The sequence below is a fragment of the Parambassis ranga genome, chromosome 5, assembly GCF_900634625.1.
Source record: "Parambassis ranga chromosome 5, fParRan2.1, whole genome shotgun sequence".
NCBI lineage: Eukaryota > Metazoa > Chordata > Actinopteri > Ambassidae > Parambassis > Parambassis ranga.
Window position 1 is genome coordinate 18,120,560 of NC_041026.1, and position 13,957 is coordinate 18,134,516.

Sequence of the window (13,957 nt, forward strand, 5' to 3'; positions counted from 1 at the left end):
CAGATTAGCAGGAAGCTTATGGCCACTTTGTACGGAGACACGTCTGTGTGTAGTCCTCTAACAAACCAACTCTGTGTCACCCCTTGTGTGATGATGCTATTAGGTCTAATACTGATTGGCTAAAAGTTTGACTCCACAGTTACACAAAGAGGAGGAAGGGCAAAAACTAAAAGATGAATCACAGGCAATGGGTGCACAATAAAACTCTCATACAAAGAAGTTCTTTGTGTGGTCGAAGCAAAAGGACAAACATCAACACAAACAGACGGGTAAGAACATTTCCAGTTAATCCACATGTTCTTGACACTTCCACCGAATGGCTGCAGACAACTCCTATGAATAGAAGGAAATAGTTTACCTATACAGACCTGTTACTCAGGAAGTCAAATGCAGGCGTATGTATGATTACATTTTATGATATTATCTCACTGGAGGCATCAGTGCGACACTGTTTGCTGAAATGTGGCATGTTGTGTAAAGTGCAGTAAAATGCAGTGAAGTGCATTAGGCTTCTGTCTGACTGAACTGCTGTACAGTCAGCATTATTGGAGTCCAATGTCAGTGTCAGAGTAGAGCCCCCCACAGCTCCACACTGATCTAAACCCAGTTTGCAAATGAGCTTAAGATGTCAGCTTAAAAGCTTTTCCTGAAACTGAGATGAGAGATGGAGCTGTGATGGCTCTCTCACAGCCACAGAGCTGATGTGTGAACCATAGACAGAGTGTAAGGGAGAGTGACGGAGTCAAACAGACAAACAAACACACAGTGGCAAGAACAAATGAAACCACACCTCTGGCTGAAATATGCTATATGTGACACATGTTGATGCGCTTTTGTCATTTCTACTCTGTGTACACAGCAGTGAATCTACATTAAACCTGGATAAAATGTTGCTTTTAATTCAACATTATTGCAGAGGAACTATAATAACGTGATCTGTCTAACTATAAACACCATCCTCATCAATTGAATTAAACAGTGACCATAAAATTTACTAATAATGAGGAAAGAGTATAAAACAACAGCATACTAAAAAGTTTGATGAAATGTTTGAGACACAACATGTCTGTACTTTAAAGTATACATTAATCTACATTAAGCTGCCCTCTTTATAGTTATAATGCAAAGTAGAGCTAAGCTGCAGCCAACAGGTTTGAGGACCATACATGCCTCTGAACAAACAGCATGTATGCCAGAACAACAAATTATCTGTTAAACTGAACTGTAATAGTAAAAATGAATACCTGCATTAAACAGTTCACACCTGAGAGCTGCAATCAGCTCATGTAATATCTGCTAAGAGTCTGTAATTGGATGATGCAGTCTGATTTGCACCAATCAGCTTGATTATAGCCTATAGTCCATGAAATCAGGCCCAAAACGGAGCCATGTTATTTTTTTATGTGGAACCAATCAGCTTGGTTCCAGTGGCTGCCAACCAGGGTTAGCATTGTTAATGTGGTTTCTACCACTCAAGAGCTTTGTTAATAATCAATTCTATGTGATATTATGGGATTGTGTATGAACAGGACAGCACTCAGCATGTCCTTTCAAGGTATTTTGATAATCACGCTGCACTTTGACAGCATCAAATGACATGCTAGATGACTAGGACAGCGGTTGGCACTCATCATCAATATAAAACTGAAAAATGCCCCACAAAGGTATGACTGCATGAGCTGTTATGTCATACCAGCCTGACTGATTGATGTAAGTAAAAGAGCAAATCCTCCAAATAAAGCTGGACCAGTTAGTTGATAAGTCAGCTCTAACTGGTTTTATGTAACTTAGTGTACAGAGAAGCTACCTTGTCTGCACAACACACACAGCTTACAGAAAAAAACCACAACTGTGGAAGGGGATGCACGTCAGTGCAAGGAGTCACCACAGTGTGAAGTTGTTTCTGAGAGCCTGAGAAGACAGCCCACCCATATACATCCTGCACAATATGCTGCAACACAGCATCAGTGTTCCTGACTCTCCTCTCTCTCTGGGTGGTTTATCCAGTCACATATTTAGCGGCAGACAGTAAAATCCTTTCATGGTTCATAATTCATACAGACAGCATACATTATGTATGGACTTTCTGAACTGTTGGCTGTGTGACCTTCTCAGGCATTCCCTCCTCTTCCATCTATTACACCTCATCCTGGACTAAATACTTACTGAAAAGCATTTTGTCATTTAAGGTGACAGATTTTCCCCATGTTTAACCTTTTTCCCCAGTTAGTAGTTAGAAATGTTTGAATTGTGTATTGTATGAGTGGGTGTTAGGGGGAAAAGTTGAATTAGTGTGTTTGGTTATTGTTTGTATTAGGATCTCCTTGAGACGCTCCTTCATGACTACACATGCAGGGCTAGGCATGTTGTAGGAGCTCAGTCATCCTCTGTAGGGAGAAACCGGTTCAGCCAACTTACACCTCTGAATTCGAATAACAGCCTCATCCCATTCGATCCGAGTTAACAGATGGTCTAACATACCATTCATTTATGAGCTATTTCCTAAAGCAATATGTTTTAACAAAAATAAATGACTCATCCCCAGAAACACTGCGCCCAGAGAGCCACGTAAAGTTACGCAATAGTGCCTTCACACAGTGCATAACAATGCGACCAGGCCTGCACGTTACCAACCTTTTACTTGGGTCTCATATTCGGCAATAATCTCTTTGTCCTTCTTGACTTTCGCCTGAGATGACATTTTGGGGGGAGAAGGGGATTGTGCAGTCCTCAGGCAGGAATCAGCGTCTCACACTGGCCACAATGCAGCCTTTCGCCTGTCTGCGGTCCTCTCCAGATAGTTGAGCAACAATCAGATGCAAATCATCGCCCGCTTTGACACAACTTCGGAGATTAAACGCACTTAAGGCTCTGCGACGTCGCCGCTGCTGCTGCTGCTGTTGGGTTCAAAGCGACGTCTGTCTAAAAGTGCATAATGATCTGCGACCACTCCTCCAGCTCCCCGTCACCAGTACTCTTCAGTGAATCGCAAAACGCTCCCCGTTTGATGCACATTTCATGCAGCTTCGAGTGGTCTCTGGGAGGAACAGCTATGGCAGCCTCAGTGATAATAGAAGGAGCCTGCTGCACAAAACTGTCCAGTCCCTCTCTCTCTCTCTGCAAGTTCAATGCTGCTGCAGAAAAAAAACGCTGTGAATGGATGTGAAAGTCATTGTGAGACTCCTCCCTCCCACAACCCCCTCCCTCCTTCCCCACTTTTCTTTTCATGGATGATTTAAGATTATTCTGTGTGAACTGAGATGAGAAGCTTTGCCAATAACAGATATGCTCTCCACAGTCCACAGCTGAATGAATGACTGCTTTGATTATTGCATGAGAACTGAAGCTGACTGCAAACCAGAGGCGTGATTGGATCATTCAAAACATACATGTCTATTATAGGCAATATATACAAATCGGTCAGCCCAAACACAAATGACAACATGAGTGTGTTTTTTTAGGCCTCTGGGACCAAATCTGCATTAACTTCTGCAATACAATATTGCACTACTATAAAATTGGGGCTTCACAGGAGACAGATAGTGGTCAAAATGAATGTGGCAGAAGCTGTGATATCCTGACCCAATGCTGCGTAAATCCCCCAGAATGTGACATAATTGCCTGCCACTGCCTGGAAAATGACTCAATTCCCTGATGACCCTATAAAATATTGGTAAGGTCAACCTTGAGATAAAGGCACTAGTTTCTTTACAAAGGCATAGCATGAGAGATTAGTTCTATAACAGCAAAACTGAAATTTCACTCTAAAAACACTGGACTGTTCCTTTAAATCATTTGCGGCACAGATCTTAAAGATTGCTAAAGAGCAGAGCCATAAAGGGCTTATACCAATTCACGTTTAATGTAGCTATATAAACAAGGTGCACAACTGCTGAAAGAAATAAAAATATACTGATCACTCACATAAAACGCCTCTATTTTTACCCCGCCTTCATATTGATCAAATTTGATTCATCATGTCAGCACCTAAGAAGCTCAAAAGTGTTGCATGTACTCCTCCCAGCATCTGCACCATCAAGTGTTGGTGTTCAAATTCATCAAAGAGCACTAGCGCAAAGCAAACTATCAATCTACATTTGAGGAACAACATATGGACACTAACCGTGAAGCATCATCTTATGGTTTTGGGGTTGCTCTGCTGCTGCAGCTTTGCACCTTCCAGTCGGTGATTCTGCTGAATTTGCATCCTGCCACAGAGTGTTTAAAGACCACAGTAGAAGAAGCTCAGGGGTATAAAATGGTGAATCACAATGCAATCCATCCACTGACAGTTTAACTTAGATGTTTCTGTTTTAATCAGATGGTTGTTCAACAGTTTTACATTTTAGCATGACTGTAGATCAGTTTTATATTAGTGAAAATGTGCTAAGTAAGGTCTGCATTAGCCAAGTTTGCAAATTAATCTGAGGAACTACAAGATGTTACAAAAAGCTAATACGTGCTACAGTAGCAGCACTGATTTTGGATCATTTCTCCAGAGAATATCAGGATTCCTGTGTGTCACACTGACCTGCTTCACTTCACTGCACTTTGCTGACAACTGTCAAATAACTTCCTGCATCTTCTCAAGTGAAACTGCGTGCCAAATCTTTCATCCTACTCCCAAAATGTGTCTCAGAGGACCGCAGAAGGACGTGTACGACAGGGATAATTGAGTCAGTGAAAAGATTGCATTGTGATATGTGTCGAAAGGAACCCATCTGCCTTCTTGCAACACATTTTCAGGAGAACTGTGGGTACCTGTCAGCCTCTGACAGCTGTTAGAGCTGGAGGAGAGGCCAGGAGATATCTGCAGGGAACCTTTCAGTGCTAATAATGCAATCCTTTCACGTCCTATTTCCTGAGCAAATGTTACCACCGATTCTTGGTCTCTGAGTGCGACTGAGTGCATACAGATCAAGTGGGTTTCAAAATAAGGTGAAAACACTGTGACTAAACAGACAAGGAAACTTAAACCATCCACTTGCAAAAGCATTAAATCATCCATCAAAAAGGTGTGTCCCCTTTGGAAGGCTAAGAATTATAGTTATATAGCATAGTTATTTAAGGCAATGCATAGTGTTATGTTAAAATTTTATAATGACTAAAATATGATTAATGTTTAATTCAGGTAATGTTTAATAAGCTGGAACTATATTTATACAGAATCAGAAATACTTTATTAATCCCAGGGGAAATTGTCATAAAGATATTAGACTGAGCAGCATTAGATTACATGTTTCACAAACAGACTTACTTAAACCTAAGTATCCACCTTTGACAATCTACACAATAAAAATAATGCACATTTTGTGTAGTGTGTTAAACGACCACTTTTTAATGAAACAGACTGTTCAGAGTGGATAACATTATTCCTGAGAGTCTAATGGTTCAACCCTATCCCGTGAGATAACATGATTCAGACCTGAACTGTGAAACAACAGACTGTAAATGTGGTGTTTATAAAGTGTTATTTTACATTATAAAAGAAAATTAAACAAACAAAACTGCTGAGGATGGATAATCAAATGATATATATTATAACAGGGATTTTCTTAATGAAAGACCTCTATTGATACTAAGTTCCACTTATTCCTTTATAGTTCATCCATTTTTAATGTTGCTTTCAATGTACATTTTATTATTGACCTAGAGTTAAGTGTAAAGCTGGAGCCACATTAAGACATTTATGATAAGTCACAAGAATGTATGTCAAAGCCTTCACATCTGTACGTTAGCTTGCTGCATGCAGTAGGAACTTTGTAGCGTGTTCGTTGTAGCTACTCGGGTCTGTTTTTGATGAGCACATAGAAAGCTAGCAGCAAGCTAGCGGCCACTTTAGACGTAAATAACACATAAATTACATGTTCAGTGTCCTGAATGTCTGACATTAAATCGCAAGTTTCACTTTATAGATGCTTGTTGTTTTGAGAGCTGTCTGATTTAACAACAAAACGAGGTGGTTGTTGACTTCAACATTACGCTTGGGTTTAGTTTAACTCAAGCTAACTTTTGGCAGTCTGGTATGGTCTATTGAACGACCCTTCAGGTGAAAGGTATCTGCCAATTACGTTTTTTCGGGTTGCAAAGATGTGTGATTTTTTTTGTAATTGTGTATACTGGCACAAATGCATACCCACTTCACTCGAGCGTCCACTGAACTTCTTCTGTCCAACTGATTAGAGGTAAGGCAGCTACAAGTGCACGACTACCATCTTCTGGTCACTTTACACACCAAGGGACCACCTTCAAAAATGCTACAGGCTATTATTTTTTTACATGCATCACAGTCCTGTAAACATCTTTTCCCCACACATGGATAGGCACACAACTCAAACTGTGAGATTTCAAAATTAGGTAAACTACCTTGTTGGTTTCTGTGTGACTGTGTCTGTAAATCGTCAGGAGTGTGTATAAAAATAGAAATTTCACAACAGAAAGAGGAACAGAGAATGTTGTCATAGAAGTACTGCACATCAACAAACCCTGGGAACATGTTAGTGTAAAACACAGGTTTCCTGACATCACCTCTTACTAAGTGAAACATGAGTCAACTTTCCTGGATGATGTCAGGGCTAAGAAATTTTCTGGCATGTGGCTTTTCAATGCGCTGTTTGAACTAAACAATCAAAACAAAATACAAAAGAAAGACCTAGTGTAGGCTGTGTGGCTGAAAGATGCAACTTAATGTGAACATTTCTACCTGAATACATATTAAACAGTTAATTGTCTCACAGATCATCCCAGTCTATTTAGTTTTTGTGGTGTCTGACACTCTATTATTGAGAATTGTGTAACACTTGGTGTCACCAGCCACACCTTTCCACGCCTCCTAACAAGTGGTAGTTACAGCAGAACCATGCACACAGCTATAAGAAAGCTGGCAGCAGTTATGGAGTAAATAACCTGAAGGACAGCAAGGGAAACTTCACAGAAACATGCTGTGGACGGTTTTCCTCCTCATTGGACTGCTTATACTAGTCCTAATCTACTCTCGCAGAAGGTAAAGCTTTTCATTGACAAGAACTGTGTGTTCTTACTGATTTTAATGGATTTGTTTCATTCATAGGTTGTGTTAGTCTCAAGGTTTGTAAAATAAATATAGTGTCAAACATTAGAATTAATTTCAAATTGATCAACATCAAAAGAACGAAGCATTTAGCATTTATTAGCTTTTAGTCACCTATTAACTGCATGTCGCAGTTACAAAGCTATTTTGGTATGATTTCATGCCAACTAAAAACCTGTTGGGTGAGATTCATAAAGATAAGCAAATTCTGAGTTTCCTTATCAATGGCAGACAGGAAAATGAGCCTCCACTGGACAAAGGCTTGATTCCATGGCTGGGACATGCACTTGAGTTTGGAAAAGATGCTGCCAAGTTTCTGGCCCGGATGAAAGACAAGCATGGAGATATCTTCACAGTAAGTTTTTGTAATGAGACAAGTGTAAAGGTTTGCATAATGATCTGAAAGAAAAAAAATTCTGCATAAAGAATCAAGAAATCTAAAGCAGTTAATTAAGACCACAAGAGCACCAGCACATTTCTCCAAGACTGCAGCAATATAAGTTTTAAAAGAACATATTAAGTTAATTAGTCAAACATAATGTAAGGCTTATTCATCTAAAGTTAGAACTGAAAGTGCCACCATTTATTTTTTACCAGTGTAATATGTTTTACTTAAAAGCCCCTATTTCATATGTTTTAGTTTCAAATTAAAAGACACTAAATGAAGCATTATTCAGTCTGAGCTAATGAAAAATGCATGTGTGTATATTTAAGCAGACTGGTGTGTGTAAAGTGCTGGGATTTCACCACAAGCCACCTACATCATCATGAATCCTGCACATGCTGGAGCTGTCATCTTTCCGTTTGCAAACAATCAGTGTATATGTAAACGTAGTGTGTTGTCACACTTTCACCACCACGTGTATTTTAATATAAGCACAGTCATTGTGTGAATTAGATGAAAAGTTGTGACTTTCAAGTCAAAATAAGCAGCTAATTACTGTAGCTTAGGTTAGAGTTTAGACCCAATAAGAGTGAAATATACATTAGCTGGGAGCGGTAAATGCGCTGATGCTACTAGACACACAAGTAAATGCAGACAACATCTTGACAAGTCATTCTGTGAACATTTACAAGATAAGCAACTACAGCAGTAGCAGGTTACACAGCAGTAACCTCAGCAATAGCCACAGATAGAATCACATTACTTGATCAGCAAAAGGCTAATAATGCAACTAGGATGTCAAAATACAGTGTAGGAAACTGCACTGAGCTCTCAGCCACTGCAGAAACAGCTACCCCTGCAACCTAACACCTAAAGCTCCTCTACTTTGTTTTATCCATTTTTTTCAATGGATGTCAAGCTAACAGTACTCTCTGTCAAATGTTTTCCCTCAAGATCCCCCACCCTGCAGCTGTTAGAGCACCCAGACACAACACACAGCGTTAGTTCTGGTGATCTGCTTACATTCGGTCGTTTACGTTAGAGTTTAGACCCAATAAGATTGAAATATACATTAGCTGGGAGCGCTAAATGCACTGATACTTCTAGACACACAACTAAATGCAGACATCTTGACAAGTCATTCTGTGAACATTTATAAGATAAGCAACTATGGAAACAAGTAACCACAGCAGTAACCTCAGCGATAGTTCAAGGAGCCAGAAAATGTGAGTCACATTACTTGATAATAATAAGCAAAAGGTAATAATGCAACTAACTAACTAATGTTAAACTAACACAAATTTTACTGCTAGCACACCAGCAGAGTAGGAAACTTCACAACCCGTAGTCGCCTTTAAATATTTGCTCCAGCTGTCAATGAAAAAGGCGTGTGTATATTTAAATATCAGTGTGAACAACTAACATGACATACTCGCAGGTACGTGTTGCTGGTGTCTACGTGACAGTGCTTTTGGACCCAAACTCCCTTGATGCCGTGCTGCATGACACAATCTCGTTGGACTTCACACGCATCAGAAACCAGCTCATTAAAAGGATCTTCAGTCTGCAGCTGCCGAGCGTCCAGACCTCATCAGAGAGGAAATGGATGGAACAGTAAGAAAACAAAAACTATTTTTTTTAACAGATGGTTTAGTAATTTATGTTTTGGACAAATGTTTCAAATGTCCTTTGTGATCCTTAGGCATTTTCAGGGCTCCAGTCTTTTCAAGCTTAACAGTGCCATGAGCGTTCACCTTCAGAAGCTGCTGCTGACTAACCACAATAGCTGCAATCTTTCAGAGTGGAGAGAGGATGGACTCTTTAGCCTCTGCTACAGTCTACTTTTTAGGTAACTCACAGCATTTTAACCCTAGCAAAACACAGTCAATCAACATGTAAAAGGGCCAGTTAGAAGGATTTTTTGTAACTTTATTATTTTTCTCAGGGCTGGCTATCTTACATTGTTTGAGACACCAGATAATGCCGCTGCAACTTACAAAGAGTTTCGCAAGTTTGATGATCTTCTCACAAAGTTGGCTCGCTGCACACTCAAGCGGGGTAAGTGACACTTAGCTTCTGCTTTCATTTACGTCATTTACTGTCACAGCTATGCATCACCGTGCATTATGTGGTTTTGTTATCAGAGGAAAGCAAAACAGCCAGCTCAGCCCAGGAGCAGCTTTGGAAGCTACTGTCTCCACAGTGGCTCAGCAGACAGTCAGAGTCAATGTCTTGGCAGCAGAGCTACCTTCATTTCCTGCAGAATGAGGGAGTCGATGCAAAAATGCAGAAAAGAGCCCTGCTTTTGCAACTCTGGACCACACAGGTGAGAGCTATTTTATTACCTGTTTTTCTCTCACGCATTTATAAACCACACGCACAGAGGTAACTTTCCACACCTAGACTGAATGCTTGAATTCCACTCCGTGTGCTCAGTCTGCTCAAAACTGCTTAGAGCTACCTGCCTCAACCTGCATCTGGGATCTTTGCCAGGTTGTGTCCTCTGAATCAGTTTCAAGTCACCACATTTCGCTTGATGTTTAGTAATTACACATGTAAACAGAGAGAACAGAGGGAGCTGTTTTTCCTTTGTTTTCTTGTTCATATAGTTTCAGCCACATATGTGTCACTTCAGAAAAATGTTGCTTTATAACCTGTGAGCATAATTATATTTTGTCTGTCATTACAGATTAAGCAATAACTTTGTTCATTAAAGCTTGTTTAAATATTATTTATTTGGTTTCTGATGGCTACAGTGTCTATTATTAGCTATATTTACACAGGTGTGAGTACAGAATTGTTGCTCACTAAGCCAGTGAGTGCAGAGTAACTTGGTGTCATTGCACCTTGTTGCCAGCAGGGGGAGATAGCGAGCAGTTTATGGTCTTTATGACTGCTAGAGCTACATTTTAGCTGTAATAGTTTCAACCCTATGTCAGCTTGCGGTCTCACTGGAACAATGATTGTTCACCCTTTGAACGCCAGTGTTAAAAATTAAAGCAAGGAGAAGCCTGCTGGGCCACCCAATGCAGGCTGATACAGCTACTGTGCTTGTTTGGGGAAAGACCTGCCAGTCCTTGAGCATGTTTGTTTGCGCATTATTATGTCTGCTGGGATATTGGAGCCCACAGTCTCATACTTAGATGAAAAGTGGAGCATCTCTGCAGAGAATAGAAGGATTAGATGTGAGACTATTGAGAGGTGCCAGAGTGAATTTGGCTTATGCATGTGTTAACAGGCAGACTGATGTATTTCAGAGTAAAGTGTAAAGTGCTGGGATTTCACCACAAGCCACCATCATGAATCCTGCACATACTGGAGCTGCCGTCTTTCCATTTGCAAACAATCAGTGTATATGTAAATGTAGTGTGTTGTCACAATTTCACCACCACATGTATTTTAATATAAGCACAGTCATAGTGAGAATTAGATGAAAAGTTGTCACTTTCAAGTCAAAATAAGCAGCTAATTACTGTAGCTTAGGTTAGAGTTTATACCCAATAAGAGTGAAATATACATTAGCTGGGACTGGGAGCGGTAAATGCACTGATGCTACTAGACACACAAGTAAATGCAGACAACATCTTGACAAGTCATTCTGCGAACATTTACAAGATAAGCAACTACAGCAGTAGCAGGTTACACAGCAGTAACCTCAGCAATAGCCACAGATAGAATCACATTACTTGATCAGCAAAAGGCTAATAATGCAACTAGGATGTTAAAATACAGTGTAGGAAACTGCACTGAGCTCTCAGCCACTGCAGAAACAGCTACCCCTGCAACCTAACACCTAAAGCTCCTCTACTTTGTTTTATCCATTTTTTTCAATGGATGTCAAGCTAACAGTACTCTCTGTCAAATGTTTTCCCTCAAGATCCCCCACCCTGCAGCTGTTAGAGCACCCAGACACATATCATATGCAGTGTTAGTTCTGGTGATCTGAGGATCTAAGAGGGCAGAAAAAGACAATGTGATGTGCACCCGTAGTCGCCTTTAAGTATTTGCCCCAGCTGTCAATGGAGAGCTGACCTGAGATGTGCAGCAGTAAGAAGAACAGCTCCCTTAACCCATAGCAATTATGGTCTGACAGGCTCAGGTGTCTCTCCCAGAGAGGCTGACAGCACTGTGTACAAAGTGTGGACTGATTTACTAGCTGCTCCTTGTTATATTCATACAGCATTAGCATAGAAACATGAAAGGAAACATTATTAAAAAATCTTCCGCGAGTCAGTAAATAATCAGAAGTATATTACATGCAGCTTTTCAATGAGTTGTGTGTGTGTTTTCTGACTTGAAGCTTATGTAAAGGTTTAATGTGTTGTGCTGTGTCTTACAGTGTAATGCTGGACCTGCTGCCTTTTGGCTTCTTGGCTTCTTGCTGACTCACCCTGAGGCCATGAAGGCTGTTAAGTCAGAGATGAGAGGACTTTCCATTCTTCAAGATACTCCCCTACAGCATCCCCACATCCACCCACTGGACACACACAGCACACCTGTGTTTGGTGCGTAACAGCTGCTTTTCTGTTATTCCCTTGAGCTCCTCCACCTTGGTTTTTAGTCATGAGATAAAAAAACAGATGGAAACAGAAGCTGCTGGAAATAAGTTCAGTTTACTAAACCAATGACAGTGATACCTGGATTTTGACCTTTGCACCAGTCAAATGGCATTTTATTTATATCCTTGTAAATGTTTGTATCCCACTCACGGTGACATCTTCCACTCTGCTGCCCTTTCAATTCTGCAGATAGTGTTCTGAGTGAGACCCTACGGCTTACCGCTGCAGTGATGATAAACAGGGAAGTGGTGCAGGAAAAGACCCTGCGCATGGCCAATGGACAGGAGTACCGCCTGAGACGAGGAGACAGAGTGTGTCTGTTCCCCTTCCTCAGCCCTCAGATGGACCCACAGATACACCAGGAACCACAGGTAGTTAGTGTAAAGCAGGTCTAGTACATTAACGGCACAGATTTTAAACCAACCATTACACGATGTTTATCAATCCGAGAAGCAGAGTTTACTGTATATACCTAGGGTGATATTAAAGCATGCTTGGTGGTCCTGCAGGATACAGGATTAAGCTGTGTGATTTAAATCACTGACAGGATGCATCCTCTGGGATAAGCTGGTAAATGCCCACAAATTAAATGCCAAGGGTAGCAAGTGAGCGAGATCATTTATCAGTGTTCATTCTGTTTATTTGTCTTCAGTGGTTAGAGGTAATAATTAAGGAGATAAGGAGCAGGACCACATGGGATCAAACTTATTTGCATGATATTACGCCTCATGGTTTCTTACTTGTACCCCCGCCTCATAGATCTTCAAGTATGATCGCTTCCTAAATAAAGATATGACAGTGAAGGATGAGTTCCACAAGCATGGAAAAAGGGTGAAGTACTACACCATGCCTTGGGGCGCAGGGAGAAACATGTGCGTTGGGAAAGAGTTTGCTGTTACAACCATTAAACGGTGAGTCTGGAAACACACAACTCTCTCTTTTTTTAAATATCTTTAAATTTAAAAATGATGCATTCATGATCAAAGCGTTGCAATTTCATTCTCATTACCAGATCAGACCAGTAAAATCCATCTTCATAAGGCATATAAGGCATAAATAGTGAGATGTAGGCTTACTTTGCCTTTTTTGTTTAGATTAGTTGCTGTAGACATATGTATGTTAAGACACTGCAGATTATTACTGCACTGACTATTTTCACTCCCTCCATCTCTTGCGTAGATTTGTGTTCTTGCTCTTGACCCATCTTGATCTGGAGATGTGCGACCCTGAGGCTAAACTGCCATCAGTTAATCCCAGTCGATACGGCTTTGGGATGCTGCACCCGGACGGAGATCTGCAGGTCCGATACAGACTGAAGAGGATGCTGCATGAAATGTGACTTAATGAATAACTGCTGTAAAGCATGTCCTGTGTGGTATAACTTTTATTTTGTAAAGTAACGTATATTGTTTTACTATTTATTCTATGATAATTAATCCGTCCATAAATAAATCATATTTATGTTTGTTCCATGTAAAACAAAACCAAGGCTAAATATATAAAATGGGAAATCTGGAATTTTCCTCTTTTTGTGATACACAATAAGTTTCAGTGAAATAATAAATGTTGTGTTTCATGTAATTTTAAGGTTTTTTGAATGAAGGTGGAGGAATTGTGTCTTTTTTTTGAATGTTTGAATAAAAAATGGCACCATCCATAAAGGCTACTGCTGTTTGTAAGATGTCAAGAGGACAAAGGCTGGCTATAGTGCCCGGGTAAGCTTTGATATTGTCCACTGTGTAAAGTCTTTTTCTTGTGACTGAAGCTATCATGTAAATGCTGTGGGCAGAGGACTTGATAGTGTCCTCAACACCTGACATTTTCTTTCAGCATACAGTCATTGATTTTCGCTCATGTTGTTGACTTCATATCATGTGACCCTTCATATTCATCCTTTTCTCTCTGCAGTTATCTAACATTACACCCACCCAGCAGTGTTTCCAG

At 40.3% G+C, this 13,957-nt stretch overlaps 2 protein-coding genes across 6 annotated transcripts in view; one reads left to right on the forward strand and one right to left on the reverse strand.

The window, feature by feature from the left end:
* The window catches only part of LOC114435605 (SLIT-ROBO Rho GTPase-activating protein 3-like), a 29,372-nt gene extending 26,259 nt beyond the window's left edge, over positions 1–3,113 (reverse strand). For all 5 annotated transcript variants that reach the window (XM_028405411.1, XM_028405413.1, XM_028405410.1 and 2 more), the window contains exon 1: positions 2,635–3,113. In XM_028405411.1, coding sequence (XP_028261212.1) covers positions 2,635–2,701 — 67 coding nt within the window. In that variant the 5' untranslated portion in view covers positions 2,702–3,113. The remainder of the gene's footprint in view (positions 1–2,634) is intronic.
* A 3,743-nt stretch (positions 3,114–6,856) lies between these two features.
* LOC114436004 (prostacyclin synthase-like) lies at positions 6,857–13,617 on the forward strand. The gene is made up of 10 exons (XM_028406028.1): positions 6,857–7,003; positions 7,301–7,424; positions 8,893–9,068; positions 9,157–9,303; positions 9,400–9,512; positions 9,599–9,780; positions 11,794–11,959; positions 12,203–12,384; positions 12,773–12,924; positions 13,193–13,617. Exons 1-10 carry the CDS (start codon positions 6,939–6,941, stop codon positions 13,350–13,352), a joined length of 1,467 nt encoding a protein of 488 aa, XP_028261829.1. The 5' UTR covers positions 6,857–6,938; the 3' UTR covers positions 13,353–13,617.
* Positions 13,618–13,957: the final 340 nt, after the last annotated feature.